Raw genomic sequence first — 27,787 nt, forward strand, 5'->3', positions numbered from 1 at the left:
CATGAAGCTCATCATGAACATCTCCAGTAGCTCTGCCGCCGTGTATGAGCGCTGTAATTGATTTCATGGTCGTTCCCTTTCTGGTAGGAGCGATTCTTTCCACAAGTGTAGAATGACCACCTGATGCTGAAGTCCCTCTGGCACAACCCTGTGACTGTACGCCAACTGCACAACCTTCAAACAGGTTAACTACACTTAAAACTGAAATGCCAGCAAAGGAAAAAAGTTTCATGTGACCAGCCCGCAGACATGTTGCCTCGTGGAACACATTTATTCTTTGTCTCCGCCACGCTCTGGCCTGCAACCATCCCTCATTTCTGTTTTTATTGCAAAGTCTAGTTGAATTAGTCACTAAATATCGAGACTGTGTCCAGATCTGTTATCCCACCCTGAGAACAAACACAAAACAAAACCATTATTTCCATGAGGCATGTCCTCATCTCATTTGTGTAAAATGCAAAATAGCACACAGATGGTTGAAAGGTGTGTGCTGTTGCAGAGAAAGCATATGCTAGAGGTCCATCTTGCATCCCCTGAGTTGTGTATCTGTGGGCTATGTTGCCCTTTGGCCTGTTCTTGCATAACCATGAGCCCAGCTGAGTCTCACAGGACTGCAGCCATGTGCTGCAAAAGTCTGCCTAACTTAATGACATCAGCTACTAATAGCACAGAGGCTTCTATTGAGAGAAGCAGAATCCTCAGGCAGAAAGAAAGAAATAAAAAAAAAAATACAACAAAATCACATTATAGTTTATGTTTACATGAAGTGACCGATATCAGCTGGTCATTTACATCACAGGCTAAACTGGTAAATGTGAACCAAAAACGCCATCCTGGGCAAAACAGCAAAACGTTTAACTGTAGCCTGTGAAGCTAGCTAGCTGTCTATCTATGAATTGACTGCTCACATTCAGTTCACATGTCTTTCCTGAATGTGTCATGAACGGGAATAAAAAATAAACATGTTTTTAGAGAAAAATGAGATTTTATGCTGCTATGGTACGAATGCCCATATGGCAACAATTTACCAAATACCCCACTTTTTTTATTAATATATTTCCATTATTTAAGCAACTTAACATTTTAAAAACGTCATGTTTAAGTAACAATTCATGCAGTAGAGGGTTAACTAAGGATATGTTCTGACTGCAGATCTGCCCCAAATTTAATTTTTTATTTCACATTGTCTTTTTAATGAGCTGACCTGCACATGTGAAATATCACAGATCCGCCCAGCACACTCATCCAACAAACACAGCTGTCCTCTATATTTCCTTAAGATTTAATAGAAACCTTTCATCTGACATCAAAATGAGCTGTGCAACCCACTGCTTTAAATTTGGAGGACAAACAATAGACGCAGAAATGACCACATTTGAAGTTTACAGAAAAAAATTGTGTTTGAATTTCTGTGCTTGTGGAAGCTGACGGAGTAAGGAAGTGCAGTTTCTTTTGTTTACCTGTCGTAAAGAAGAATATCAAAAATTCCTGATGGTAAACCTGATTTTGAACAGCTGTCTCAACTCTCATTAGAAAGTGCCATGTTTACACTGTTATTTGTTTACACTGCCTGAACTTGTTTCCCTCGTCCTCCAAAGCTAAAGCTGCGAAGCGTATCCATAGTAACAGGCAGTTTGATGACGTTGCCATTAGAGTCTGTTCCCGTGTGTGAGAAATCGTGATGAATTCAGTTGGATTGACGTAAAAGTCACATGAATTCTGATCTGAGACCGCATTGCTGCTCATCGGATATGTGTCGGATTTCAGTACCGCACGCGAAAGTAGCCCAAATTGGAATTGAAAACATCAGATTCAGGGTTTTTAGCTCTGCATGGACATATAAAGAAAAAGAACAGATTTGGGCTGCTTGTATTTGCTTTGCAGCTGTTGGAGGATGAAATTAAAATCTAAAATATGAATGAGAAATATAAAAACATTTGTTTTTGTCCGAGGTTATTGGTTATCAGATTGTTTTCTTAAAATCTGTATTGGACACAATGTTTGCATTAATCAGGCCCTACATATTGGATTTATTTATTTTGTTTATCCTTTCACATTGAAGTGCCTCTCGAATTGACATAAAAGGAATTATGATGTAGAGGACACTGTTTCTCATTGACATGCATAATGAAGGGTAATGCATACATCCCTATATGGTTTCCTTTATTCTAAAGAAGCTGGGTATTGCACTGCCTCTACAATAACACTGCTCTAAGTATCCAGGTGCTGCTACCTCATACATACAGGTAATCTTACAAAAATAGCAACAATGGGCTCGAAACCATGTTTTCATTAGTTGTAGATCAAACCGAAAGGCAAAGAATTATGGTCTTCTCTGTGAAAGTGCTGTTGAACAGAATAGTGCAGTAGTGTCCTCATTATAAGTGGACAGAGATAGTGATGAGATGTAGAAATGTGGCATCAGAACTGAGCTACACATAGTTTATTGATAGTGGGGTTCTCCCAATACATGCAGAATGTAACAGCTGCTCTGTACAGTATATAGCAGAAAGGATATGCAGACAGTTTCAAAGGGATAGTATGGGCCCTGTGGATAAAGTGAAAAAGAGAAGGCCGGTGTGCTTGTTTGAAATGAATGCAGTGAGGGTACTGAACTTTTCAACAGTGCTGCAAGAGATGATTCACAATGATGAATTAATGGATAATAGTGTAGATAGAATAACAGACAGTATCATTGAGTAGATACAGTTCTTTTCATTCTTCATCCAGCTCACATCTAAAAATAGTATAATTCAAAATTTCTCAGGGTCAGGCGCATGAAGGATGATGTGTCCGTTAGCAGGAAAGCTTTAATGTTCGGATATGGATTTGTGTTACAGCATTTGGCAGTTGTAGTTGGCGTTCTGTATATACTGTTGAAGGAGGAAGGTACACTGTAGACGGAAGGAGCATATAGCTGGAGACGGGTGATGCTGGAATGATTTTTCCTTTTTTTCATTGTATGTGGTCTATAGAGAAACTCAGACTGAGTGAGTCATGCACCACTCTGCCTCCAGATGGACAGTTTTTTTTTCTTTGAAATTCAACAACCTGTAGTTGATGGTCCAAGGCATGTTGCCCCTCAGGTTTTTGATGTGGTGCGTCCTCTCCATCTCAGTGTTTCGTCCAGTCAGGGCAGTATGCAATGTCAGTAAGTAAGGGGGTTCTGTCAGAGAGCGTTGCCCCTGACTTCTCCTCCACAGTCTCTGCTATATGTTCATTCTGGAAGATGGTTTCGTTGGTTTCGTCACCTATACTGATGAGAAGCAGCCTTTGAATAACTAACTATAGGCCAGTGTTCATTCTGGAAGATGGAGTAGTGCCATCTTGGTCAGATCTTGGGCTGGAGGTAGAAGCCACAAAGTTTATGGACATCGCAGTCATATCAAAAGGTTTCATGATGAATGGACTGATAGAAATGGCCCAAAGTTACTCTGTATACAATCTTTCTACATGAACTTAAGTTTTCCTTTTCCAGTAAAGTTACGATATGTGAAATTGATATTATTATACTAATAAACAACCTCCAGTTAACCATAATGAGAAATGCAGTCACTGATTTTAATAGGCTAATTATTATCAGGGTGTTTGAGGGTGGTGACATTCATTAGCGCTTCGCATCTACTAAAGTTTAGTGGTTCGATTGTGGTTAGTGTTTCCTAGCAACTGACTGTCTTTGTTACAGAGAATTATGCCCCCCGTTCAGAAAAACGGATCAGCGGTTGCAGTAGGTTGTGCATTGATGACGGAGGCAGGCCAGTGAAAGGCGTCTCTGACCGAAATGGCAGGCATGACGCAGGGGGTCGGGGGCTTGGCTGCGTCTGGCCTGATTTGTGAGGAGTTCAGTCAGGCGTGCGTGAGGATCAGTGCTGATAGAATGACTGTGACCCAGCTTAGGATTCACGACTACACTGAGAGCGGGGATTCCGTCACGTCTGCAAGAGTGTCACAGACTGAGAGAGAGGACGTTAGATAGAAGTGGACCCAGCCTAGAATTTTATTGAGGAGAAGAGGGATAGCTGATGTCAGACAGTTGGATAGGTTTTGTTGCTCAGCGTCACCTACACTGATAAGAAGAGGCCTTTAAATGACCAACTATAGGCCACTGTTTTAGCATGATGTGTAGGAAAGGGCATTGTCTAGTCCTGTGAGGTAAGATATGGTCTCACAAAGAGACTTGTTAAACTTTTGGCACTGGATTGCAGTGAAAACAGCCACAATCAAGAGTACCCCCTTCTAAAACCCACCCACAAATTCCTCTAGTTCGTGCTCTTTTAATGTCTGGAGATAGCACAAGGAAAACAAGCTTTCTAGCAAAAGCAAAGCAGTTGTTGGCTAATCGAATGTTTTTTTTCTCTTGCAAAAGATAATGTTTATTTTTATTTATTGTAATATGCTTATTTGTTTTGAGGGGCACTCTTTAGCCATGCTAACTTACATCTTAATGACAGGCTTGTTGTCCATCTGATAATGTTCATCAGTGCACCATCGGCCCCTACTTTGAGCTTTGCCTTCATGAGGTGTTGAATTGGTTTAAAAATTTCACATTCAGTTTGCTTCCACCCTAGTAATTCTAAGTTTTCGCCCACATTTAGTTCAGAATTTTTCATAATTGTACCCTGTAACTATGACGTCTCATCTAGCCATTGTCAAAACTCTTAATAATTTTTAAAGACATGATGCCATGAACTTTGCTTTGTTTTTCAATTCACTGCCGACATATAAATGTGCAGATAGTACTGAGAGTGTTACTGACTGAATTCCATCATGGCTGTCCTAGCGTACAATATAATATGTGTGGTCTGTATACATTTCTGGGCGGAGCATCTGAGACTGAGATATGTTGTTAAGAGGTAAAAAGATGGTAAAGCTGATTGTCTTTTGGAATGTTTGCTACCACTTCATGAATCCAATGTTTTTCAAAGGATTTTTGTATACATATAGGAAGTTTTCACTGTGACATTTGAGTCACTACGTGAAATTTTATTCAGTGTCTTTCTTGAGACACCAGCATCATAACTGGTAGCCCAACACATCTGGCAATTTTATATACCTCAACCGTACGATGTCTTGTTTACAGTGTTTTTAGTTACTTATTAATTTTAAGCAACGAGAAGGAGCCACGTTTGGGTACTGGAACATGACCAATTTCTCCATTACACTGAGCTCTTCTGACCCAGCCTTGGACTAAACTGCCTTAGGGAAAAGTTAAATGCATTCAGCTGTGTTCCTTTATAAAATGACCTAGCTTTTAAAATGTTTTATTTTTGATGTGTTTTGTTGTTGCTATTGTCAGAATAAATTGGTGTGTTATTCCAAGAAGGAAGGCTAGCCACTTCTACCATCTATTTCCTGATGGAACTGTGGCCTGTTAAATTCCCCAGACGGCCTCAGCCACATGTGGCAGATGATGCAGCTGGAGTCCCAGCTTGGGAACTTTGTATTGTATGTAGTCATTTTACCAGTACACAACCAGGAGCTTGGCCTTTTTCCTCTGTTTAAGCTCAGTATCTGGCAGCAGGCCTTAAAGTTACATGTCGATGTATGAAGTCAGGAGATGGTCACCACAGCTAATGAATGGATTCACTGAAAGATCCTCTCCATATTTATCAGCTTGGCTTCTCTGCCAAGACACAAATAGTTCCTGAGGGACCTGATACTGTTTCCCAGGACTCATCACTAGGACCTCTTGTGTTATCAGTTATGTGTCCGATTTCCATGGTGACTTGGGACGAGGACAGAAAATATAGTGTGAGGCTTTTTCATGTCTTCCTGTAGAACATTGTGCGTGAAAGAGATTAGACAGCCTTTCATTTCAGTTAGGGGTGCACAATATACCAAGCTAATTGAAATAAAGCTAATATTTAATGTTATATATAGCTAATTTAATTATTACACTTGTTTTATTAAAATGAGAGTTAGCTTACTTGCTATTATTAGTACTAATAAACGGGAAAATCCTTTTAAATTATCATTCAGATGTTTGTTAACTCATTACATCTAAATACTTGGTGCCCATTTTTTGCCCTTGCATTTACTAATGCATATATACTCAAGATTATGGTCCATAATGCAACTTTATTTTTAATTTGTTGAAAACAGCTTTAAACACAGCAAAAAGGCCCACAACCTCTCTAGCACAAACAGCTGAAAACACAGCCCTCTGCTCTACCCCAGAAAACCCACCACTGCACCCGTATTCAGTCTCTGCAGCATAGGTGTTTGTACGAATGAACCTAAAGTTAAAGATAAATATAGTACACATTTTTATACTTTTTATAATTGCACTGTCAAAATGAGGAAATATGTACCAGCCCGGGCGCCCGAAATCCCACTCACTCACAGCAGTGAACTTCGCACTAACACATTGTTTATGTATGTATACACAGGGTGGCTGCTAATGGTGCCCTGCTGTATTGGACCCTTAATAAGCCACAGTGTATGCCCTTCGTACCTCGAGTTAGACCACCTTTGTGAAGCGCTGCTTAACCCATGCATGCACTGTGCTATTACCCCTTAGCCCGCTGCTATGAGAGGCTGAAGGGCTTGATAGAGACAGAGGGAAGTCATACTGTGAGTCGCATGTATACTTTTAACATGGGCGTTGGACGCCCCTCAGCCACACCCAACCACCCCCACAGTGATGCACAACTGGAATCGGCAGAAACACAAAGTTGACGGTCCAGTTTTTTGACACCACATAAGTGCAAGTGCATTTGAATGCTGCTGCTACACCTGTACCAAAATGTTGCAGCATAATTATGCATGACTCATTGTGCTAAATAGCCAGTTGCCTCTTACATTCAGTGCAGCATTTAATTTAATTCCTTACCACTTTCACCTTTGGCTTGCTCATTGTTGCTTGGACCCAGATTTTCTGTGAAGCTGCTTTGTGACATCTCTTTTAAAAAGCACTTCAAGACACGACTTGATCTGTTTTATTCTCACTGCACTTCTTATGTGGGCTACTGTGTGAACTTAAAATGCAAGTCAAATTATCGGTTACAGGTGGTTGGCATCGTTAATTATTTGTTTCATTATCAGCCCAGAAAGTCCATGTTGGTGCATCTGTAATATTCACAACCAGAATTTTGTTTGACCTTTGACACTGCAGATGTGAGTGCTGGGAGTACTGGATTGTCCATTAGACATCCTTTAATAAATGTCCACTCAAGTCACTTGTGAACCTTATTTTCTTTTGGATATAACATCTTGTACATTACATGGTGTTTTATATGTTGTTCACTTGATTGAATCCTATTACTATTTGCATAACTCAGTATTCTTTATCAGTAACTTGCTTCCATTGTGTTGTATAAGATGTTAGTAAATTGCGGTGCCGCATGCTGGCATTAATTGCGCTTGTTTAGTGCTTGTTGAAGGACAGATGGACAGACATGACCTCTCGCTCTGCCATGTCTAGATTTGATCTCTCCCCAGAATACTTCAAAGAGTGCTTTAATGCCAAAATATGATCATGGGACATTGAAGACCTCAGGCTGAGGTCACACGGAATGCTAATAGTCTTGTTTTGCGTCATTTTGTGATACTTATTGACTCACAAGTTTTTCCCCAGATGCCTAATCGTTATGAAGTTAGCTGAATTAGTCACGTCTGCATTTAGACCCAAATTAAAAAAAAAGTTTTTTCCATGTTCTCCTGAACACATGCTAGACTCTTTTCCCACAGTCTGTAGTTTCTGTCACATATATAAATCAGATGTAGGCCGAGGTATATCATATTTTTATATCTACTTTGGTATGTTTACCTGCATACCTGCCTATCAATACAGTCGTTCCTTGTTGGCATGTGAACACAGAGGAAGGAAATTGGCCTCAAGAACCCTCTACTGACATCAAAGACCACTAAAGCTCAGAGCCCCACGTGGCCGATGTTTGCACCGGCTATATTTGGAATTTTTTTGAAGTGGAAGATGAAATATTGAAAACGCTTTTTTCTTCTTTTTGTCAGTGGGTCTGGTGATCCTCTTCAAAGGTGTGACTCAGAATGTGACATTTAGGGTACCAATAGGATCGGCACCATCGTGTGTAACACAAATGTCTGTCCAGGGGTGGTGTGAATATGAGACTGCTTCTCAAGCCTCAAGCAGGATCCTGCTGGAGAGACATGTTTCTCTAAAAGAACATTTATTTCAGGAGCACTAATTTATACTAAATCACAGAAACCCTAAATATTCCTCAGAAACCACTGTGCTTTTGTTTGATATACATTATTGTACACTTGCCCTGAGAAACTGGCTAAATATGGAGCTTGGTGGCTTAATGTCAATACCTAAAGGGAAGATGAAAATGCCATCTGTTGCCATTGCCATGCCTCACTCGTTTTTCATTGGAAATTTTCAGGTGAAGTCACAAGAGAAAGAATTATGCGAGTTTAAATTATACTGAATTATATGAGTTAAATTTGATGGTTTAAAGTAATATTGATATTTCTCACTTATAGCTGATTGAAAACAGCAGAGAAAATCTGACTTTCAATCAAAACCACATTTGATTTATTGTTGTGGTATGTTGTCAGAATAAAAAAAATGACATTTTCCATTTGTCATTTGTTGGCAGAAATAAAAGTACATGCTTGATCTAAGGGTCTATGGGTTACATCTAAGGGTTAATGGAGAATATAAGCTAATGTATTAATGAATAATTAATGACCAAATAGTGTTAAGCCAATAAGTAAATGCATGTGGTTAAATCTATAATTTATAGATTAATGTATTCATATACTTTCATACAATGCTTTTACCAGATATTTGTCATCATACCTCTGGATTTGAGCTTTACAAGCTGGTTCAATAAGTCAGTGACCAATGAAAAAGCTTCACTGAATTCCACTTTGATCTTCACCCCTTTTTAGAGGCTTCTCTTCTGTACAGTAACATACACTGATTCTCTGACACTGAAAGACATTCTTCGTAGAGTAAAGTGGGTGAGAGAGAATAGAACATAGACTTGCAAGGCCATTTTCCATCCAGCTGTCTAATTAAACTCAAGTGAAATGTCACAAAAAATATGCAAATGAGGCAGTGTTTCCTTCAGCTCTTTCAAGAGAATAAAACTGGCAATGTAAAGGCTTTGAGAAATACAGGCTGGGTCTACAGTGAAATCTCAAACTTTTGTTGCTGTTTTGTTTTATTTTTTGGTTATGTTTTATATTGTCAGGGTGCAGAGATGTGTAACGCACACTGGGGACATAATGGCTCAAGAAATGTCTGGTAGTATCACTGTTATGCTTTTTTTTCATTGATTAAAGATGTATTTTATTATTATATTGTTATATATGCAGCAAATGCTGTTGTATTTTTTTTTATCTGCAAAAAAATGTATTCACCTCAAGCAAATATTGGCTATTTTATTTGATATCTACCATTTTCAGCAAACCTTTAAATTTGATTTGTCACAGTTAATAAAGAAATACATGGATGGAAACTGAGCTGCTATCAAGCAAGTATTGACTGACAAGTCAGCTTTCTCTGAGGGGTTTTGTTGGTCCCACCAGCAATCATTAATCATTGCTTGAAGTTTTGTTGTGTGGTGCTCTGCCTGTTCCCTAGTTACTGTCCATGAAGGCTGGAGAGAGCACTGAGGCACTACGCTTCTGTAAACACAGCCCGCCTGCAGTCAGCCATGCTATTCAATGGGCGTGTTTTGGAATTGGAGTGACTCCTCAGTCTGTATCTGCTCACGTTTATGACTGGCAAGTGAGAGTGTCTGCATAAAAGAACCACCCCCCCGAATTTATAGATATCCAGTTCCACCCACTAGTTAGGACTCCCCCAATCACACAACACCACCAGCACCAGGAGGGCGAAGGCTACCACAGGCTTCCTCCGAGACCTGTGAAGCTCCACCGCATCTTTTAGAACTGCTACTAACGCAACGTCATCGAATGGCTGAACGCGCTCGCCAGTTCTGTTACATCAGCTAACAGACACCTGCGCTAGTGATGAGTGATGAGGGGAGACTGGGGTCCACCCTACCCACCCAGAGAAAGCAAGGCCAATCGTGCTCTCTTAGACATCACTGGGGATCAAACTCGTGATTACCTGATGATAAGGCTTAGATGGTTGCACCACTCGGGAACCCTGAAGAACCACTTTTGATTCTCAAAAGAACCTTTCAGTGACTGATTTATTCAAAAAACACTCTATTGAAAGGTTCTTGAGGGAACCATGTGTGGTTCTTCTGTGGTATCACTCCAAACAACCCTTTTTGGCATCTTTATTTTTAAGCATCTTGAAAGACACTTCGACATAAAGCACCTGAATTTGTAAACAGACCAAAAACTTACTTAAACAATTAAGTAAGCAGTGTATTTTTTAACTAGAATCAAACTCTTGGGACAAAAATTGACAGCCACTGTAATTTCATGGCTCAGACCTTGTCTACATTGACCGCGTCAGGATGCAAGATCAAACATGCCCACTGTGAAATCAAGTGCACTAATTCTGACTGGTTTAGGCTCCAGACTCAAACACCTGAATGACGGCATTCCAATTTAAAGACTTGACTGACAGCACTCCAGTTCTTTTGCGTGAGATAATTAACAGTGAACTCAACCGATTAAATGAATATGACTTGTGAGAAACTTAAATGACTTGCTTTAAGGGGTGTTTAATTGTTGCAGTAGCAAAGATGCAGGGACACTTTACTGTAGGGTCGCTACATGACATCTACATAAGCCTTTCATGACAGTTGACATACAGCAATATAAACATTTTTCGAGGCTTATTCCAACAAGCGTCACTTGTCATAAATGACATCAGCATTGACTAAAGCAGACTTTATGACCACTGATGCTTGTTGGAATAAGACTGTTACTGTCAGTTTAAGTCAGTTGTCATAAAAGGCTTATTTAGGTATTGTGTAGCCTTAAGAACACCACCCTATATTAAAGTGCACCAAAATGCAGTGATAGTCAGAAAACTTGATTTTGTTCAGCTGCAAAAAGTGATACAATAGCTTTTAAACAAGAAAGTACTGATACTGTGTGGTGGAGCAGTGGGTGTCATGGATTGTGACCAATGTAGAAGTGTTCTTTTTTTTTTCATCTTGCTCACGTAGATCAGGGCCTCATATCCCAAATGCGTCACAGCACCAACCATCAGCATAAAATGCTCGAGTGATTATCACTTCGGAAACAATCTCCCACAGCTAAGATGATCATCTTAACACTACAAGGCTTTTGGGAAACTGGGTCCAGATGGGCCAAGAGTTTCTTCTGTTGTTTTGTTTTTTTTTTTTCCTGGATATTGCCTTAAAAGGCTGCTGTACCTTCTACTTTTGAAAAGTGTTTCTGTAGCAGATAAGGCATCTGTCTTTCACTGTTTCTTTTCTTTAATGAGTTTGTTGTGCTATGCAGCTCAGAGTTGCTTCAGAGACCTATTAGGTGCTCAGTAGGTTCACAGTAGATTCTTCGCTTTCCATATTACTTCCCCTATACCAGCAGGGGCTTGGTTGAGTAGTGCACTCAAGGAACATCCATTAAGCAGACTGGGTTTGTTGTGCTGCTTTCCCTAATGGGTCTCAACCTTCCTATTATATGCATTACAGTAGCCATGTGTTGTAAGGAAATGGGACAGGCAATGCAGGTACTACAACTGGAAGTGCTTGGATATCTAATTTAGTGGGTCCAAAGCTGCATCAAGGCCAGCAAGGCTTTGTTTTGCAGTCATAAGTGATGAAGACATCTTTGGAAATGTTCCATGCCTTTTCCATGCCTGGAACATGATCATAAAAGCCAGGTCCATTCATTATTGCATGTCTCTGCTGATTTTTATAATGCATTTGACTGGCCCATGATGGTGCGCAGCAACCCTAGACATACATGTATGCAAATGTATGTGAAGACATGGAAATGATATGAGGAAACATTTACTTAAGATGGACGTTTGAGTTACCACGTCAGCATTTCCCTTTTAGGATGTTGTCACTGTCACTTTTCAGAAGAAGGAAAAAATTATTTTCTTTTAATGTACGTTAATGCAACAGTATTTTAGCACCATTTTGAGCCATTTTATTTTTTGACATTATAAGTTGACCCTATCTATAGATATGATGGGTATGACAGGTTAAAACTCATACGTAGCCATCACAGAACTATATCAAACATGCTGTAACCTTTACACTATATATTGTAATATATTTAGCATTATTTAGTAGGAACGCATCTATGTGGGAATTGTGGGCAAAGGTCAATATTGAATGTTTTTATCGTGTGTATATATATATATATATATATATATATATATATATGTATATGTCATCATATATCATCATATATCATCAAATATCGGTTTATTAGAAAACTGGAAATATCGATCAAATCGAAACATCTGTCCAACGCCAATATTTTTAAAGCAATTTTCTACAGATAGTTATGAATCTGAGATCATTGCAGTTATTTCTCAACCCTGATCCTGGAGGCCCACTGCCCTGCACATTTTATTTCTTTTCCTGCTTTAACACAGCAGGGAAAACACTAAACAGTGCAGGGCAGTGGGCCTCTAGGACCAGGGTTGAGAAACATTTGATCATTGTACATCCACATTATTTAGCAGACACTCTCCAAGGCCAATTACAATGAAAGACAAGAATTAGATTTTCCTATTTATCAGCAATAATACATCAGCTGGCGACATATCATGCACCTCTAATTCATGTTCCTGCCACATCTCAGCATGTAAAGATGAAATTGAAGTGCTTTTGCCTTCCATGCTCTCCATCTCCATTGAGACTACAAAATTTGGAGCTGTCAGCTTGGCTCAAGTGTAGAGACTAGGGAGGCTCTCTGGCATTCTTCAAAGGCTAAGCGAGCTCCCCCTCATGCTCAGGTCTGTTGCATCAGCACTTTGCTGCATTGACTGATCTTGATGGAGAGTAAGCGTTCTGTACAGCAGAACTCAATGATTTCCTTTCTTCTTCTTTCAGAATATGTCCAGTCACTGTAATGATAATCAAGAGTAAATGGGAAAAGAATAATAACCTCAGCTCAGTGACATGAGAAGTGTGCTTTTATGTTGGATAACAGTAAGAATACATAACATTATTGCTGTTTATTTTATCACTCTTCAGTACTGCATTGTTGAATAGTAGTGTTGGTGTTTTTGTTGGTCATCCTCCCACTCATTGACAAGGGCATTCTGTCAGCTTCCTAATAAGGGCAGAGAGGGAGGTGGAAATTTATAAATAGAACAGGATTGTTTCTTGGGAATATATGCATTGGCGTGCTGGAAGCTTTATCTGATGTGTGTGTGCCTGCTTCCGTGCCAGTGGTAGAGATGAAGCTGGAGCACAGCTGCACAGACATACAGTCAGCACTGCATACAGCACGTGCTGCAGGGCTGCAAGACCTCTAGACTGAATATAATACACTAGAGAGACGGGTAATCCAGTTTGCATGAAGATATCAAATGCCCAATTGCAAGTTAATTTGGCCTAAATGAAATGGCTTTCCGGGCTAAGAAAAATTTGCCAGAGTGTTGTGGAATAAAGCTGTGGGAGATGTATTCACACAGCTAAATGGGACTACAAAATGTACTGAATTTAAAATAACCTTGTAAATCAATTCATTGAAATGTCAGATTTAATGACATGAAAACAGTTTCATCAAGTGATCTGAAGTCATTATAGCATATAACACCATAGCACAGCTGCACAAGACTGTTATCAGCAGTTTAGTCCTTGCTCATGTAGACCATTTCTTGGACTTACAGGTGTAATAGATTATGCCTCATCAGTATTTAGTCACTCATGTCAAGAATGTATTGTCAGATAACCTATATATTTCTCTGTGTTAAATGGACTGCTTATTTTTTTGTTGTTCTCCGCTAAGTGCATCCTTTTTTTCAGTCTACATTTCAGCTTAATAGTGGACCATTTTTGTCCTTAACCTATAGGATTGATTGGTATTGAGCTGATAACAACATTTGTTTGTAGTCAGTTTTACAATGCAGAGAATGGAGCCACAATGTAGCCATCCATAGCATATAGATATAAGCATGACAGTTCCTTTCTTCTTCTAGGCCTCTCCAGAAAGGCCCTCCTTTGTTTTTACACAAATGGCCTGTAATGACAATTGATTGCTCCTTTTCTCAAAGAGCACATAGACATTTTCGACTCCAGAAATCTTTGTCTTTCTGAAATATATGTCTAAATATATATGGAAACTGATAATGTGAGTAACTGATATTATTTTTCTGTATTTATTTGTTTGTGTATTTATTTGTTTAGCCATTTTAAAGCAAGTTCAAAATATAGTCCATCATTATATTGATGGATTATATGATTATAGATGATTTTACATAGGAATGACACAGCCAGATCAGATGTGATGGTTATTGTAAGCATTAATATTTTTTAATGTATGTATTCAAATACGTGAGCAGACTTGCTCAAGTAGCTGAATGTAACATTTGAGAGTCTTGCCCAAGCACCCTTGTTAGTGTAGCTGTGAGTGTGTTTATATACTCTTTGGTATAGCAGTGGTGTTCCTGCTTGGACAAAGAATTGAAGCCTGGTCTCATGTGTGGATAGTGATGAGGGTAGACATTGTCTAGTGCCTGGTGCCCCTGGTCTCAACATTTCACACTGTGGCCACTGAAAATGCAGTGTCACTTTCCTGTGAGTGTTTTTTGCATTGGTTTTCCCAGAGATGGAACTAATCAGACATATCAGGTTGGGGATGGGCGATAGGGCAAAAATACAGTATCATGATACTTCATGACATTTTTGTGATGCACAATATGCATCATGATATTTAGTTTTTCTAAGGTTTGATGAGTTGAAATAAGAAAAAAAACCTTGAATATAATCAGTACAAGGATTTTCATTCAAAATCTTTGGCTTGGTGGCCCTAGTGACCAGTGCAAATCTGTATATCTGTCAACGCCTACTAGTGGTGTTATTCACTACTCCATCCATTTGTACAAGTTCAGAAGGGAAAGTATGTGAGTGTGCATAAGCCATGATTACAAGTTTGGACCAATAATAATGATTAAATGCTCTCATTTACTAGTGAATATGTCAGCTGGCAATCATCATGCACCCCTAGTTAGCACGTGCTTTTCTATTCAAAGTGTATTTATTTCAACAGGTTTTTAAACTGTTCCACATTTCGGTGGATGCGTTCACACAAATCCACATGTACACATGGTCTATATTAAGCTGGAGGGCCTGCTGTTGCTGTCTGGCTGAGGCTGAGGTCATGACCAAGATATGTCTGTGAAAGAGCAACTCATGGAAATCTCTTGCTTGATACCAGTGTTTAGAGGAAGTAAAGATGCCTTGGCCACAGAGAAAGAGAGAGAGAGAGATTGACTTACTAACTTGGGCTAAGATAAACTAAAACATGCAGACACCAAACAGCCACTACTGTCTGCTGTCCTGGCTTATCAGGCTCTCTCTGTGGAACTCCAGATTTTAAAGTGGTGCTTTCTTCTTATCATAGAAACCCAAGTTATGTACACTGTGTACAAGCCAAATCCCAACAAGAGCAGCAAGACTGGCCTGTGCTCAGTTTGGTGCATCTATTTTTAAACCTTTCTCATACTATCTGTTGTAGAAAGTTTTTTATTTTCTCTCTGACTCATAGTTTTCCGTGCATTCTTGAGCAAATAAGATGAAAAAAATGTGGCAAAAGAATGATATCGATCAGTCTAACGTATCCTTCCATTCTGTTTTCTGAGTTCTGCTTTTGTTTCTTGTTCTTTCGCAGCTTGTGTCCAACGTGCTGATCTTCTCCTGCACCAACATAGTAGGAGTGTGTACACACTACCCAGCAGAAGGCTCTCAGAGACAGGCCTTCCAGGAGACCCGAGAATGCATTCAGGCCCGCCTTCACTCGCAGAGAGAAAACCAACAGCAGGTGAGGCAGAAGAGCACTCCAGGCAGCACAGCTGGGAGCTCAGCGCTGTGCTGCAGCAGCAAGTTTTATTTTTATACGGATGTCTCAGCATCGACTTGGACATCTTCCCTGGATAAGATGTATTGCATAAAAAAAAAAAAATGTTTTCTTAAACATGAATCTCTGGATGAAACTTCTAAATACTTTTAAATGGGCCCTTTTCTGTTGTTGGTGAGGGTGTTCAAAGAAATGACAGTACAGATGGGGGACGTTGTTATGAGAGAATTACTATATAGGGACCTGTTTTCCAGATCTAGATTATGCCTGGGCCTAGATTAAAAAGCATTTTTAATCATGACACACAATTGGCATTGCAATTTAGTCCAACACTAGCCCTAACCAGTGTCTGAGGAATCAGTGCTAAATGACTGAAGTAGGACTGTCAACCAGTTAAAATGAATAATTGTGGTTAATTACATTAGTTTGTGTAGTAAATCACAATTAATTAATTTTTTTTTTATTGTCGGCGTCCAATGACAGCAGTAGTTGCCTGTTCCAACCAATGAGTGTGTATATTATATACGTCATATAGGTTGTTTATTCAAAATATGCCAAAACTGCAACAGCAAATTGAATTGAATAGGCATTGAATACTTAAAACAAATTCTTTTTATTTAGAATTATTTTTAGGTAGATTTTTTAAAACTGCCTATTTGCTTGAACTAGACATCAGGCATATTTTCTTTTCTGGGAACCACTGGCCCATAGATTGTTGTTGGGGGAAGGCAGTCAGAACACTCACTTGTTGCAGTACATGCTGGGGACTGTAGTGCATCTCAGGGTGAAACGGGCTAAAAAGAATAATTTTGTGGGCCGAATAGAACTGTGTCATGGGCCTGACTTGGCTCGCGGGCCTTGTGTTTGACATGTGGAATATATACAGTCAGTGGGTCCAACTCCTCTGAGATTATAGCCTCTCACTTTCTTTCATACAGTGTATTCTTTTTACAGTGGAGAGTCAAACTAGGAAAATACATAAACAACATTTAAAAAAAAATAATAGTTGTTAATGCATTATTAACTTTGACAGATTGAAGTAATTAAGTTGCCAAACTGCTATCTCTGAGTGCACTCATAAAAATAAGGTTCCTAAAAGGTTCATGGCGAATGGTTCTGGGGTTTGGTACAGTTTGCAGTTCTTTGAAATTTTAAAAAGATTCAAAATTTTCACACACCTCGTTCATGAAAATGAAAAACATCTACTGAAATGTTCTTTAAGAAACCCAAACTGGTTCCAAAGAGCCATTTTTGGGACCTTTATTTCAAGAGTGCACTGCATATATATCTCCACTACATCACATACATATCGGGATGACATCAGTGATGGCCACTGGCGTCAGCAGTGACGCCTCCTCTCAGCAGGCTCTGACGGGTAGGGGAGCTGGACTGAGACAGAAAAGATGTTAATCTCTGAGCCCTCAGTCAGAAATGTCCCTCAGTGGGATGGTTAGAATCAAGGCGATCTCATTTTTCTTTTCTTTTTTTTCCCTCATTTGAAGGAACGCCTCCTACTCTCTGTGCTTCCCCGGCATGTTGCCATGGAGATGAAAGCCGACATAAATGCCAAGCAGGAGGATATGATGTTTCACAAGATCTACATCCAGAAGCATGACAATGTGAGGTAGGAGAGTGCCAAAGCCCAGCCTGACGTGTCAAGGTCACTGTGCACCTTTGCTTTCACACCTGCATAGACTCACTATGAACTTCACTTGATTTGTTGCTGAGATTTTTTGTTGAATATCTTAAAGGCTTGCTTACTTTTTAAATGATTAGAAGGCACTGGGTTTATATAGCAATAATTGTATAGCTGTGTATAGAAAGTAAGCAATGTATATTCATTTTTTGTGCATTTTTATGTCTGGAGGTATGCACTGTGGGATTCATATTTACTTTCAAAATTCATTGATTACCCATTAGACCTGACTAAAATCCTGTCCTTGCATAGCTGTCACCAGTAGCAGCAGCAGGACTTGGATTTGGATGTGCACAGTAAATTCACAGGTGGTGTAATGATTGAATTTGGCTGCCATGATGGGGGAGGGACTAAGCTATAACAATAGGAATTCATTTTATGGCTGATTCCAGTTTCTTCATAGCCAAAGTGACACAGTCAGATTTTTGTTATTAGCCAACATAGTTGGCTGTTATTTGTCACTTTAGTAATATAAATAATATTATTTTGCTATTTAATGCAAATCTGGCATTTTGAATTTTTCCATTTTAAAACTGGTTAAAATCAGTCAAATAAAGTGCTACATCAAAAGTAAGAGGTAACAGGCTGTTTAGCACAGTGAGTCATGCTTCGACATTTTGTTGCAGGTGTAGCAGCAGCATTCAAATACAGTATGAGTGCACATACCTGCTCATATTATTTACCTCATTAAATTGCAAAACAGATCTGCCAAAATAGAAACAATATATTGGCCAATTATTGATTTCATGTTTTGATCAAAAAATCTCTGCATACCTATATAACGATATATAGACCGAGGATTTTGCCAAGTACCATTCAAACATGACAGTAGGAAAAAAACGCAAGAGACACCAGCTTGCTTGTTGACTAGAACACATAAAATTTAAAAAATTTAAATAAAAAAAAAAATTATATAAAAGTTCATAGTAGAAAAAACTTGCATCTCTTGCTTTGCACACATGCACTGTAACAAGTAACATAACTCTGCTGGTGATTTCTAGCATTTATGTTTTCAGTGTTACTGAGCTGGTTGATGATTGTGCTGGTTGATTGTTACTGTGTTTATGTAGTGCTTGATGGTTTGATCTGAAAAAAGAAGCTGTTCTTATACCCCTTTAGTCCTTAAATCCACACTGTGTACTTCTCCACATTTATCTCCAAAATGCTGACAGCATCAATGCTAATGCAGTACTCTGTACAGTTATACTTCTCATACCTGTGTGATGAGATCTGCCTGAATTTAGTGCTTAAAAATGGTAGCTAGGTTTTGTTGGTTGTGATGCTAAACAAACGCTGCACAGTTGTTGATTATATTGGGATTTTGATTGGTAAGTGACTGGAAAATATTATTTGTGAGTTTCATTAATATGATTTTAACATTGAAATTATATTTGAACAATCATTTTTGGTGGCATGGCAACATATTCCGGACTTTATTCAAATTCCAAAGCAAATTTGAAAATGCTGTGTTAAAGTTCATGTGGAAAGGGCAGCGCTTTTGACATTTCATTTTTATTGTCTTAATGGTCTGACTCGTTTGCAGTTGCATTTCCTCATCGTTGCTCTCCAGCTCTGCCAAAATTAAAATGTGTTTGAAGCCCTGTTTGCAATTGTGTTTTCACTGTCAATGAGGCACTTCTGTCAAAATGACGAGTCTAAACTTTGTCAGTACTGGCGCTTAGCTAGATCCTTGTTAGCTAGCAATACCAGCTGCAGCTAGTTACAATTTAATACTTGCATTTGAATATTCAAATTTGAATTTGAAGAAAGTCCACAATTTGCTGCCATAGGGTGGGCCAGTGATGAAACTGGATGGGCTTAAACGTGCTGGGCCTGAACATATGGCTATCACTGAAGCTTGTGCTGAAGGTAAAGTGGAAAAATCTCATTCTGGTTAATTAGGATATAGAGGGTGTAACGTACTAAGCTTTGTGCATCAGTTTCAGGCACAAATCAGACACATTTGGCCTATGTGTTTTATATGAAACTGCCTTATAAGACATGAGAAGTGGGGCTGATTACATATTCTGTTCAATTTACTCTAAATTGAGCAAATAACATCAGTTTTGCACTGACTTTTCTCCACCTTATGTCTAAAACCAGACATAATTTAGTGGCAGTGCGTCAGAGACGTGTTGTTGGGAGGCTTCATTTGACAGTGGCAGCAAACATGCTGAAACATGTGCTGAATAAATGAATGATTACTAAGAGAATAGCACTCAGGATCAGATATTCATGTATGAGAAGATACAGCCCAAAATATGCAACCGGGCTCAGTGTTGGCAAACTCCTTCTTATTGTTTCACAAACTACTGTTTTTAGCCACAGTAGAATTACGCCAGTGTAGAACATAGTTGATTTATTAATATATACTGATTTTTTTTCTTGATAACACTATGTTACTGTGTTTTTTAAACCTTGCATCTCAGGAGTGAGCAGTTAGTAGGTGGCCTGATGAGCAGTTGATTTTACTTTGAATTCAAGTCTGCAGTGTCTGGACTGTATTTAACGACATTGTCATAGATTTACAAGGCTCCTGCTTTTCAAATGGAAAACTGAAGCGCCCTTACTTGGTTTCAAAAATGAAAAATTATCTGAGATTTATGCAAAAGTCATACATTTTTTCGCAGCAATAGAGTTATCTTCCTGAGGTCAGATGCTGTCACATGATTTGCATGAAGCCAGATGGCTTTTTATGTGTGTGTGCTGCCAGACTTTGGAAGGCATCTTTTTTTTCAAGGTTCCACATAAATACAACATAATTATACATACAAAGATTTATGTATATGTAGGTTTCTTTTTTTAGGAAAAATAAATTCACCAACCAAAGATGTGGCTGACCATGAACACCTAGATTTTACTGTAACTTGAGAATTATGTGACGTAGCAGTCACTATGTGCAGCACAGTAAGGAATGTCACACTTTTGTCGCCCTCACCTCTCCCACAACCCCAGCTCACATGAGCCTTGTTTCTTTTTGTTCAGTAATGACCTGTGCTTTATCCTTAGCCTATTGTCTGCCTGTAAAATAACACACACAAAGAGTGCAAATGTATGATATGTAATATTGGACTTGTGTCATGTAATGTAATAACTGTATGATGCCAAATGAGCAGCCCCCTGTCTAGGGTTTGAAGATCAGTATCACTTACTTTTAAGACACTTGCGGCAGTTTGCAAGCAGAAATTACTATTTTTTGGTCATTTCTACAATTTTTTTGGTAATTTTTCTTTCAATCATCAACACAGCACGTTTAGTCAGTTTGCTCGCATCTTAGTGTATTTTCTGAAAGTAAGCAGCTTTTAATGAAGGCTTGGCTCCAACCACACTCGGCACAACCAAGTAATGTCATATATCACTGAAAAGCATGTTTCCTGTAGAATCTGTCTAGAAGTACAAATATGTCTGTTTATATGTTTTCTAAGATCTCACTGTGTAATGCAATTCTGAGACTCATTCCTAAAACCATTTTTCTTTACATTCAGAGCCAAAACTCTCTGTGTCTAGAATACCTGCATGTTTACAGGTTGATTCCTAACCATATTCTGAAAGATATTGCATAAAGATTTAGTATGTTTATAATATTTATTCGTAATATATTGCTAATAGAGGGATTTATGCAAAACTTTTATACTACCAAAAACTGAAAAGCATTTTTTTCTTCTTTTTAATAATGCAGTGATTTCTTGATTAAGTAATAACCCTGAGATTCCAATCTGTTTCTGAGTGTGTCTTCACAATGAAATTAATATTTTTATTGTATCATCATCCAAAGGGTGGATTTTTGTATGTTGTTTATGCATTGTCACTTTTCCAAAAAAAAAAAACACAAGTATCTCCAAAATGGTGCTTTACAGAAGGAGAAAGAAAAACATTCTTAATTTTCAGTCCAGGTGAATGTAAGAATGTAAAAACAATTTATTCCAAGTCATTTTGGAGCATTTTTATTGGTGCATTCATTGTGACATTTTCCTGACTTCACCATGCAAAGGACAGCTGTTGTTTGAACAATGTAGAAAAATCAAAATGAAAGAAAAGGAAGTTTTTTTTTTATTGGACAGAATTGATATGCATATTTAATTACATAACATCTCATTTGCATGTCTAAATATAAATTACATAAAAGGAAATACAAAAAGTACTTAAATGTCAGTGATCAACTGGCACATGTTCATGGTAACATCTGTTGCTTTAAAAGATGACCCTATTCACTCGTAGAGTCTCGCTTTAAAATCACTTCAAAGCGTAGAATGTAAAATCGTATTACATTATTTGATTATTTATGAAAGGCCTGTGCTACATTTACAACACTTTTACCTTCACTGTTGGGTCTGTTAGTGAAATTTTGTGGCTTTGTGTGTATTTGGCATTTTTGAAAGAGCAAACCTCCAACTGACTCACGTTCTTCAGTCTGAAGCTAGTAAACCAGCCTTAGCACCATCTTGTGGTGAGAGAGGACAGCACTCATAAGCTTAATGTACATTTGTACAGCACAAAATAGAGTCGTCCACCCTGTTCTTCTCTGTTTTGTCTTTAGGAGATTGTGATGGTTTCTAAGTCTGATCCGAACTGACCAACCGTGTCTAGAGCAGCACTTCTCTGTGTGTGCAGACACATTCCCTCACATCACGCGCTGGCTTCCTCACAGCCACACTCTGTAGCCTTAATTCCACTCAGACACACATAGTCAGTTTCTAACTCGCGCGCTCTCTCTCTCTCTCTCTCTCTCTTTCTCTTTCTCTCTCTCTCTCTCTCTCTCTCTCTCTCTCTCCTTCTCTCCTTCTCAAAACCACACTCTACATGAGGCCCCCCACTGTATCCCATTTGTTTCTCCATGTGACCTAACAGTTGGACCGGAGTTCAGCTTTGATTTATTTTAAATCCTGATATGTTTTTGTTTTATTTATAATGAATACTGGAGTTTATTAATTGTGCCCATATGAGGCCACAGTCCGTGGGGCTTGTTTTAGCAGAGAGTAGTGGGATTTTTGTGTAAGGTACACGTGATGAATGTTGATTTTCTTCAAATAAGAATGCTAAATCCATCCAAGAGTGCTGTTAGATTAGCTGAGGGGAAAACGGTTTGACAGGGAGCAGGTCGGATTTGACTCCAGAGAACCATAAAATATTAACTGCAGTCCTGCTCGCTCTCCTGTTTGCCGCAATTGATTACAGCAAAGATTATGAGGCCACCACATGCAAGCCCCAATCATTTCAGGAATTTTCCTTCAGACACAACACTTCTCTTTCATCCTTGGGCTGGACTGTGGAAAGGGTGCTACATCTGTAAAGATTATCAGAACTTTGGTCAGGAATGCTTTTTTTCCCCGCATAAAAGGGCCTTTATCTTGGGAAATCAAGTTTTGATCACTTTTTTTTAAATGTCACATGTACACATATACATTGTTAAAGTTTTAAAACTTACCATTCATTCTTTAGTCTATGCGGTCTGTATATGGAAATAAACCTTTAATTTGCCGTTTTTGTGATGCCACACAAATCAACGACTTACGTAAAAGTCACCCACCAAGATGTACACCCATGCTGTATGTCTGCCTATTCAGCCTACAGCAGTTTAGCTCCGCCCACTCACATCGAAGTTATAAGGAGTGTTTCAGCCTAGGCTGTTTTTTTGAATGAGACTCAATACAGGGCCACCAATCAGAGCAGTCATAAAGTTGCATTAACAACGAATAATAATAAGAGAGAATTATTGTTTTTATTATTCATTATAGGGGAGATTTAGAGATTGGAAATAGAGGTGTGTAAATGGTCATGTAAAAATGAATGATGACTAGTTTTGGTGCATAAACTCACACAACCAGCACAGACTGACCTCATGGGAGAAAAAAGGAAGGACATTTTAACATTAAATCAAGCTGATCATGCTTTTGCATTTCAGAGCTCAAAATGAAGCCCATTTAGTCAAATTCTAGAGCTGCTGTGATCTGTCCCAATCAGCTAAGTGAAAAAGAGGTATGTGCTCTAATCCCCTCTGTTTGCTTCAGTAATCATAGACTAATCAAATCAGTCAAGTCCACCTGTTCTGGAGACAAACGCACACAGAAGCAGATCAGTAATTGGCTCAGGTATTCTATCAGACAAAAATGGGTGCTAGTCTGCCAGAATAATACTACATATTAGAAATACCAGGCGATTCATATTTGTCCCTTAGGCTTTTTAGTGCTCCATTTCTTTCAATTTGCCAGGCTCTTGGCTCGGTGCTCCCCGACTAATAAGTTCCTTACTGAAATAAATTGAAGGAAGTTAAAAATCATGGAGCGTAGGGGTTCTTCCTGTGAGTGGCATTTGATGAAATACTTACGTTTGTATTTTCACACAGTTTGCTTCAGCTGTTCTGTTAGTTTTGGAGAGAACTTCTACATTCTTACCCTTCATACCTCATCTCTGATTCATGCTGTTTCATTATAGGACTAATATAGAATAGAACTGAACAGCGCTTACATTATTTGCATTGCACAAATAGTTGCACAGACCCTTTATTTGTGTTAGATGGATGGAATAGCCATTTGTTCTAGACCACAACTCTAAGCCCTACAGTTGTGGTATGACCTGCTGTTGGCATTTAGTCATGCACTACATCACAATCGTTTCCTTTTTTGACCACATTCTCTAAGCTGAGGCTTATTCCCTAGGCATGTTTGATGGATTCATAATATTTGGACTATTATTTGAGCTGTTATGCATTCTCAGTTCACATGCGCTTTGAAGAAAATCCTAACATTCATGATGAATTTGAGGAAGAACACGCTAAACCATTACAAACAGTGACTGGCATGCGCTGTGCTTGTGAATACCGAGGCAAACCTAAGCAGCATACTGAACATGTAGCTTCACTGGTGTTGTGGTATTTTTAAAAAAGCTGTCTCTGTTTCCTTCGGTGATGCTTTACATATTTTGCTGCTTACAGACACCGATAGCTAATATTTTGTTATTAATATTAATGTTATCCTGAATTAAATTAAAATTGAATGTTACATCTGTATTGCTATTATAGACTGTTCATACAGACTGTTCTTTACATTAACATTGGATTAAGCAGTGTATGTATCCTGGTAAACCTGGAAAACCTGCCAGGTCTCTTAGCCAGGTTTTCCAGTCATGGAAAACACCTGGAAAATAGGAAAATTGAAGAAATGTCCTGGAAATATTGGTGAAGTCCTTTACTAATATTGAAAGTCACAATATTGCATATTGTAGCATATTTTAGCTGCTCATGTCGAGTTTGACTGCCCATTCATACCTATTGTACTTTGCTGCAGTATCTGTTGCATGTGGACAGATGTGTGGACGCTGTGTCGAAATGCCTGGTAGAGCAAAGCTACATTAACACACACCAGCTTTTTGAAATGTTTTATGCATGTCTAATTTTTTGTAGAAGTTTTGAATAAATGATGAACAGTTTGCTTGAGTGTGTGTGTCAGGGGTCACATTGTTGGCTTTTATACTAAGGATGTTTGCAGAAACAAAGGTGGTTTTAATTGTCTGGTCAGCATATATTCATGATTGTGTGGATGTGTATTTTCTTTTGTGATGGTCAGCCAAAATGTCCCATTATGGGCAGTGAAATATGCTCACTTCATTTCAGTTCAAATTATGTGATGAAGTGAAGTAGCCATGGGGTTTGCACAGGAGGATGTTCTTATTGATTTATTTGGTTATTTTCCTCACCATATCCAATTATAAACATTCCAGCCTTTCACAGGGCCTGTAGTAGGGGAAAGGTCTGCAGATTTGTGCTGTAGTCCAGATTCCAAGCTGTTATGCTGTACAATGGGGTCTAAAAGTCTGAAACCACACACAAAATCTGGTTTTTGTCTGTGAGTTTCTCTAAAATGCACCATTTCACATCAAAACACTCTGAATGTCTATTTACATCTATTTCAACTATTGAATTACAGTGTTCATTTAAACCTTCACTGACCAGCTTCTGTTTTGTTATAACAAAAAATCAGTATAATATTTATAAGTAACTTGTCAGAGGTGCACCCTGTTCTGAGAAAACTCCAGCTTTTAGCTGACTCATTTGGGGTGGGGTGGGGGGTTATTAGCCTCTAAGCTTGGGTGATTTCATAGCTAATACTCCTCTCTGGCTCTGCTTTGTAATTGGGGCTCAGCTGAGCGACAGACAGAGAACAGGAAAAGGGGGAGCAGCCAAGGCCTTCGGTTACAGAAAACTAAGGGTTGTGATGGCGTGTTTTGGCAGTTTAGCCTGTGAGCTGGCATATGATGTTTGTGTTGCTAACAGGCCAGACGGTCTGCCCGCCTCTCGCCCCTGTCGGCTGTTTGTCAGCAGACTTTAGCCTGTCTCTGTCCCGCCCTCAACAAAAAGCCTTCCAGCGAGCCGCTGAGACCCCCCACCCCCCTCCCTAAAGGCCTTATGTAAGTGTGCTGCCAGCCGATGTGCTGCTGCTTCTCATCTCCATAAGTGGAATATTGACGGGTCTGTTCCTAGAGGACAAAGATTGCTTAATTATTGAGGGTGGTCACGTAACCGGTCTGTGCTACGCTTCGTGTTCTTGACTAAAGCCCACACAGAGACATGTGGAGAGAAGCCCATGCAGATGGGTGGGAATGCTGGTGGAAGAACGAGCAGACAGGCAACCTTATGCAGTACCAGCTGCTCTTTGACATCAATGGACATGAAAACAAACAAGCAGGATGATGTGTGTGTGTGTGTGTGTGTGTGTGTGTGTGGTTTGAATAAAACATGGCATATACAAAAGTAACAGCATTTCTATAGGATTTCTATAAGAACCTTGCTTATAATTACTGTAGTTTACTACAGGATACTATACAAATATTATATATTTAATAAATGCCTCAACCATCAAATGTAATCAGATTTTCAGTATTATGTGTGTTCTTGACAGCTTACACATCCTTTTAGACTCATAGTATTGTGTTGTCTTGTCACAGTAAAAGGATGGACAGAAACACCTGTGGATTTTTTTTTTTTTTTCAGATCTGAGGCAAGAGTGTAGCTTGATTTTTCTCCTCTCTCAAAGATGAACGCTTTAAGTACTGTTTATCTGATGGTGGTCTTAGATGATTATTAGGGAGTTCCATTTTCTATTTTGTTAATCATTTTTTGAACTTCAGTTTTGGAAACTCTATTTTACTCCTGCTTTATGCAAGTGAATTGTCTTCTACCTAATCTCCTCAGAAATGTCTCCTGAAAATGAATAGCTTGTACTTAATAGAAGGAAATTAAATAAATAAAGGGTGGGCACTGACTGTTGCACAATACTGTAATTCTCAGTCCCTCTAAGCCCCTGACCATGTTCTGAACAGGTGCCACCAATCTGGCAATGTGAAATCTATTCAAGCTTCCTTTGAAGCATATGAAGCTTACATTCACCCGTTGTGTTCATGAGCTGACACACATTGCTGAATGGCACGCTCTTAGTAGTTGTTGGCGATGAGGCCATCTATTATTATCACGGCATAATTACAATGTCTGACAGTCTTGGTGTAGATCACAGTATGAAGATTTAAAAAAAAAAACAGATGCTTAAATAAACCTATGTTTGTAGGGTAACAGTTGCTTATTTATTCTGGGAAGCCCCTTTACTTTTTAAAAGGAACCAAAACAGTCAAAGGACATCTAAAATGTTTTTATTGTGCAAAATAGTAAAAGGAGCACTGAGCAATATATAGAAAAGCCAATGTCAATCTTGCTTTAGCCCAGTGAACCCAGCTAAAACAATGCTGAATGTTTTTAATGTTGCAAGTTGGCTTCTTATTTAGCAGCTATTTGTTGGAATTTTCTGTTCTACCTTAAATAGAGTGGCAAAAATTCTGGCACCTATACAGATGCCTGTCAGGGCCCTGAGACCATGGCATCGTCTGAAGCACCTGTCCGAGTCACGTGGCTTCTTGGGTGGTACAAAGGGAAAGATAACGCATCAATCACTCTGGTGTCCATGCTAGACGGATGCTAATGCGAAAGACCATTCCTTGATATTTCAGATATTCCAGAGCTAGACAGCAGGAGATGATGGAGAGACCGCTGCGTATTCATTTACATTTGAAATGTGACTGAAACACCCCTGACTCAGCCACTGATCTAAATGGGCTAATATTAGCCAGATTTTCATTGTTTGTGTCAAGTTCTCTGAGCTTATTTGTGGCATACTGTTATATCGATTA

At 38.9% G+C, this 27,787-nt stretch overlaps 1 protein-coding gene across 3 annotated transcripts in view; it reads left to right on the top strand.

The window, feature by feature from the left end:
• Positions 1-27,787, top strand: part of adcy5 (adenylate cyclase 5) — a 104,901-nt gene that overhangs the window by 39,848 nt on the left and 37,266 nt on the right. For all 3 annotated transcript variants that reach the window (XM_036592820.1, XM_036592902.1, XM_036592985.1), the window contains exons 2-3: positions 15,733-15,882; positions 17,421-17,542. In XM_036592820.1, the coding sequence (XP_036448713.1) occupies positions 15,733-15,882; positions 17,421-17,542 (272 nt within the window). The remainder of the gene's footprint in view (positions 1-15,732; positions 15,883-17,420; positions 17,543-27,787) is intronic.

This window comes from Colossoma macropomum, unplaced genomic scaffold (genome assembly GCF_904425465.1).
Source record: "Colossoma macropomum unplaced genomic scaffold, Colossoma_macropomum, whole genome shotgun sequence".
Taxonomy (NCBI): domain Eukaryota; kingdom Metazoa; phylum Chordata; class Actinopteri; order Characiformes; family Serrasalmidae; genus Colossoma; species Colossoma macropomum.